This window comes from Schistocerca americana, chromosome 1, assembly GCF_021461395.2.
Source record: "Schistocerca americana isolate TAMUIC-IGC-003095 chromosome 1, iqSchAmer2.1, whole genome shotgun sequence".
Classification (NCBI taxonomy): domain Eukaryota; kingdom Metazoa; phylum Arthropoda; class Insecta; order Orthoptera; family Acrididae; genus Schistocerca; species Schistocerca americana.
In genome coordinates, this window is record NC_060119.1 from 10,529,909 (window position 1) to 10,535,653 (window position 5,745).

Sequence of the window (5,745 nt, forward strand, 5' to 3'; positions counted from 1 at the left end):
AGTTATGGATACCGATGCGTCACTTCAGGTTTACTGTATCCCTCTGACCTTCTTATTGACAATGAACCGCAGAAATTGCATCGTAATTAAATACAAAAGGCACAATGCCGACTTAAGTACAAGAAAACTGACTCTTCTAACTGTCTATCATTGAACCATTCCTGTGACACTAGTTATAGATTCCGATGCTTCACTTCAGGTTTACTATATCCCTCTGACCTTCTTATTGACGATGAAACACAGAAATTGCATTAGAATTAAATACAAAAGGCACAATGCCGACTTAAGTACAAGAAAACTGACTCTCCTTACTGTCTATGTTTTAACCATTCCTGTGACACTAGTTATAGATTCCGATGCTTCACTTGAGGTTTACTGTATCCCTCTGACCTTCTTATTGACGATGAAACACAGAAATTGCATCGGAGTTAAATACAAAAGGCAAAATGCCGACTTAAGTACGAGAAAACTGACTCTTCTTACTCTCTATGTTTTGAACCATTCCTGAGACACTAGTTATAGATTCCGATGCTTCACTTCATTTTTACTGTATCCCTCTGCCCTTCTTATTGACGATGAAACACAGATATTGCATCGGAATTAAATAGAAAATTCACAATGCCGACTTAAGTACAAGAAAACTGACTCTTCTAACTTGCAATGCTTTGAACCATTCCTGTGACACTAGTTATAGATTCCGATGCTTCACTTCAAGTTTACTGTATCCCTCTGACCTTCTTGTTGAAGATGAAACACAGAAATTGCATCGGAATTAAATACAAAAGGCACAATGCCGACTTAAGTACAAGAAAACTGACTCTTCTTACTGTCTCTGGTTTGAACCATTCCTGCGACACTAGTTATAGATTCCGATGCTTCACTTCAGGTTTACTGTATCCCTCTGACCTTCTTATTGACGATGAAACACAGAAATTGCATGGGAATTAATTACAAAAGGCACAATGCCGACTTAAGTACATGAAAACTGACTCTTCTTATTGACTATGTTTTGAACCATTCATGTGACAAGAGTTATAGATTCCGATGCTTTACTCAAGGTTTACTGTATCCCTCTGACCCTCTTATTGACGATGAAACACAGAAATTGCTTCGGAATTAAATACAAAAGGCACAATGCCGACTTAAGTACAAGAAAACTGACTCTTCTTACTGTCTTTGTTTTGAACCATTCCTGTGACACTAGTTATAGATTCCGATGCTTCACTTGAGGAATACTGTATCCCTCTGACCTTCTTATTGACGATGAAACGTAGAAATTGCATCGGAATGAAATAGAAAAGGAACAATGCCGACTTAGGTACAAGAGAACTGACTATTCTTACTGTCAATGCTTTGAACCATTCCTGTGACACTAGTTATAGTTTCCGTTCTTCACTTCAGGTTTACTGTATCCCTCTGACCTTCTTATTGACGATGAAACATAGAAATTTCATCGGAATTAAATACAAAAGGCACAATGCCGACTTAAGTACAAGAAAACTGACTCTTCTTACTGTCTGTGTTTTGAACCATTGCTGTGACACTAGTTATTGATTCCGATGCTTCACTTCAGGTATACTGTATCGCTCTGACCTTCTTATTGACGATGAAACATAGAAAATGCATCTTAATGAAATAGAAAAGGAACAATGCCGACTTAGGTACAAGAAAACTGACTCTTCTTACTGTCTATGTTTTGAACCATTCCTGTGACACTAGTTGTAGATTCCGATGCTTCACTTCAGGTTTACTGTATCCCTCTGACCTTCTTATTGAAGATGAAACACAGATATTGCATCGGAATTAAATACAAAAGGCACAATGCCGACTTAAGTACAAGAAAACTGACTCTTCTTACTGTCTATGTTTTGAACCATTGCTGTGACACTAGTTATTAATTCCGATGCTTCACTTCAGGTTTACTGTATCCCTCTGACCTTCTTATTTACGATGAAACACAGAAATTGCATCGGAATTAAATACAAAAGGCACAATGCCGACTTAAGTACAAGAAAACTGAATCTTCTTACTGTATATGTTTTGAACCATTACTGTGACACTAGTTATAGATTCCGATGCTTCACTTCAGGTTCTAATGGCTCTGAGAACTATGGGACACAACTGCTGTGGTCATCAGTCCCCTAGAACTTAGAACTACTTAAACCTAACTAACCTAAGGACATCACACACATCCATGCCCGAGGCAGGATTCGAACCTGCGACCGTAGCGGTCGCACGGTTCCGGACTGCGCGCCTAGGACCGCGAGAGCTTCACTTCAGGTTTACTATATCCCTCTGACCTTCTTATTGACGATGAAACGCAGAAATCGCATCGGAATTAAATGCAAAAAGCACAATGCCGACTTAAGTACAAGAAAAATGACTCTTCTTACTGTCTATGTTTTCAACCATTCCTGTGACACTAGTTATAGATTCCGATACTTCACTTCATTATCACTGTATCCCTCTGACCATCTTATAGACGATGAAACACAGAAATTGCATCGGAATTAAATAGAAAAGTCACAATGCCGACTTAAGTACAAGAAAACTCACTCTTCTTACTGTCAATGCTTTGAACCATTCTTGTGACACTAGTTATAGATTCCGATGCTTCACTTCTGGTTTACTGTATCCCTCTGACCTTCTTATTGACGATGAAACACAGAAATTTCATGGGAATTAAATACAAAAGGCACAATGCCGACTTAAGTACAAGAGAACTGACTCTTCTTACTGTCTATGTTTTGAACCATTCCTTCGACACTAGTTATAGATTCCGATGCTTCACCTCAGGTTAACTGCATCCCTCTGACCTTCTAATTGACGATGAAACACAGAAATTACATCGGAATTATATAGAAAAGGCACAATGCCGACTTAAGTACAAGAGAACTGACTCTTCTTACTGTCTATGTTTTGAACCATTCCTTCGACACTAGTTATAGATTCCGATGCTTCACTTCAGGTTTACTGTACCCATCAGACCTTCTTATTGACGATGAAACTCAGAAATTGCATCGGAATTAAATGCAAAAGGCACAATGCCGACATATGTACATGAAAACTGACTCTTCTTACTGTCTATGTTTGCACCATTCATGTGACACTAGTTATGGATACCGATGCGTCACTTCAGGTTTACTGTATCCCTCTGACCTTCTTATTGACGATGAACCGCAGAAATTGCATCGTAATTAACACTCTCTGTACCAGGCCTATTTTATGCACCCGTCCCTAGAAACGGGGCAATTTTACCAATATTAAAAAAATTACTGCATCAAATCTACTGTTTGGATTGTGGCAAATTTGGTACCATCTTGAAGCTGCACATTTCTACTTTAATTCTGAGTGAAAGAAACTACTTTACAATGCACAGCTTTAAGGTACAGTTATAGAAATCACTTAGATGTTTTAAGAATTTAGAAAAAGTCATACGAATAAGGGAATACAATTGTGATTTATTTTTAACCAAAATTGTGGCACTACATTACATGTTTCTGATAGTATACAGTATTACATATAAATTTCACACAGAATCATATTGTTTTTTAGTGTGGAAAATTTTAAAGCAAGGTTCCAGGCAGAGTGCAACGCCACACTGTTCACATTCGTATCGTGTCTCTTTGCGAGAAGCCTTGCCACTCTGTTTCTTGCTCCTGGAACTGCACACGTGACACACACGAGCAGCATACTTCTTAGTAGTTGCAGGTATGTGCTGCAAAAAATGTCTCTTTGTTAGCCGACCTACAGTTCCTTCATTTCTTGGAATGAATTCAAGTGTGTCGTCTTCAACAAGCTGAACTGCAAGCACTGTTATAAAGTCTGTTATTGTAATTTTCTTCCTGTGCACTGCATTGTACAGCCAAAATGCATTTGATACTCCCATAAGCAGCAAATGGAAATATAATTTTCGCCACCATTTCACAGTTCTGTGCTGGAACGGATTGTACTGCAGGCGTTGGTCTCCAATATCCACTCCAATTTTATTGAGGTTGTAATCAAGTACCTGAAGTGGTTTCAATACTACAGACCCATTTCTCTTAGTATGCGTACCAAATGTTGCTTGATGCCTTGTAGACAATGTATACACATCTCTCTTATCTTTCCACTTCATTGCCAATACATTATCTTTACGCCGAAAAGACATTTCGCCCTTTTTCAGCTTAGCAGATACTAAATCTTTAGGCAATCCTTTCCTGGATTTGTTCACAGTACCAACAGCTCCAGTGCCTTTCTCTGCCAGTTGCTGAAATAGCTCTGGACTGGAATAAAATCGATCTAAATACACAGTGTGGCCTTTGTTCAGCAAGCTGCTGTCAGACAACAATCGCAAAATAACCGCAGACGAAGAATTGTCAACAATATGCTTACCAGCATAAACTTCAAAATTTACAACATAGCCACTACTGGCTTCAGCAACAGCATATACTTTCAGTCCATACTTATGAGGCTTATTTTGCATGTAAACACGGAAACTCACACGACCTCGAAATGGGCAAATTCCTTCATCAATTGTCACTTTTTCTGAGGGACGATATGCCTGGATACATCGCTCCTTCAAATTATTATAATATGGCAAAACTTTGTAAAGTGGATGAAATCCATCTTCGCCTGGTTTTTTCTGATTTGAATTGTCAACAAGATGCAGGCATGACAGTATCTGAGTGAAACGCAAACGGCTCATGACATGGGGACAAAAGTTACAACTAAGAACAGGATTAGTGCTCCAATGGTCCGCAATTTTTGGCTTTTTCGAAACACACATGTGGAAAATAATACCCAAGAAACGCCTCATCTCACTTATAGTCACTGGCTTCCACGAACTCAAAACTGAATGGGGCTTCAGATTATTTCCTCTTCTTTTCTTCTGTATTGTCTGTGATGCATACAAATTTGTCTGTCTCTTGAGTTCATTTACGTCACTGTCAGTAAGGAACACTTTACTGCAATCCAGTACAGAACTCGACTCATCAATATCCACTAGTATCTGCCTGGGTGTCGTGTTGACAGGCAGAGGTCGGTAGGTGTCAACTGCAGTCCACTCACTGTCTTTCGGATACGGCACAGCTGCTGGATTTGAAGCAACACCTTCAACATCATTCTCGTCTTCATCTGAAGACAAACTGTCATCAATCTCGTCTTCTAAAAAGAATATCACATTATGTGTAACTACATACATCGTTTACACATGTTCAACAGATATGTGCGTACTGCACAATTACGTGGAAAATTCGGAAATACGTACCTTCAAACACACCATTGCATTCAGAATCGTCTGAATCACTCTCTACATTATCCAGAGTGTCGCTATGATTGATCAAATCCGCAATTTCTGCGTCTGATAAACCGCGCCGAAACATGATGACAAACAACTGAATGATATACAGACTGAGAACGCAAAGATAAGTTTTAACATGAATTACAGCGCTGCCGTGACATCTATGGACGCATTTTGTTAATAAACATCTGAAAAACGTATAGCGCTGGCCAAACCCGTAGAAATAACGTTGCAGTGTTTTGAATGAAATTAAATGTAGCGGCCCGTAAATTTTACGGGCTTGGTGATTTTCGCGCGATCCCAGGCCCGTAAATTTTACGGGCTTGGCGCTTAGAGTGTTAAATACAAAAGGCACAATGCCGACTTAAGTACAAGAAAACTGACTCTTCTTACTGTCTATCATTGAACCATTCCTGTGACACTAGTTATAGATTCCGATGCTTCACTTCAGGTTTACTGTATCC

General features: G+C 39.1%; 1 protein-coding gene across 1 annotated transcript; it reads right to left on the reverse strand.

Moving 5' to 3' along the window:
- Nucleotides 1–3,529: 3,529 nt before the first annotated feature.
- Nucleotides 3,530–5,363, reverse strand: LOC124621723 (piggyBac transposable element-derived protein 4-like). Its single transcript, XM_047147163.1, has 2 exons — nt 5,249–5,363; nt 3,530–5,145 (listed from the first exon to the last, which is right to left on the reverse strand). Exons 1-2 carry the CDS (start codon nt 5,361–5,363, stop codon nt 3,530–3,532), a joined length of 1,731 nt encoding a protein of 576 aa, XP_047003119.1.
- Nucleotides 5,364–5,745: the final 382 nt, after the last annotated feature.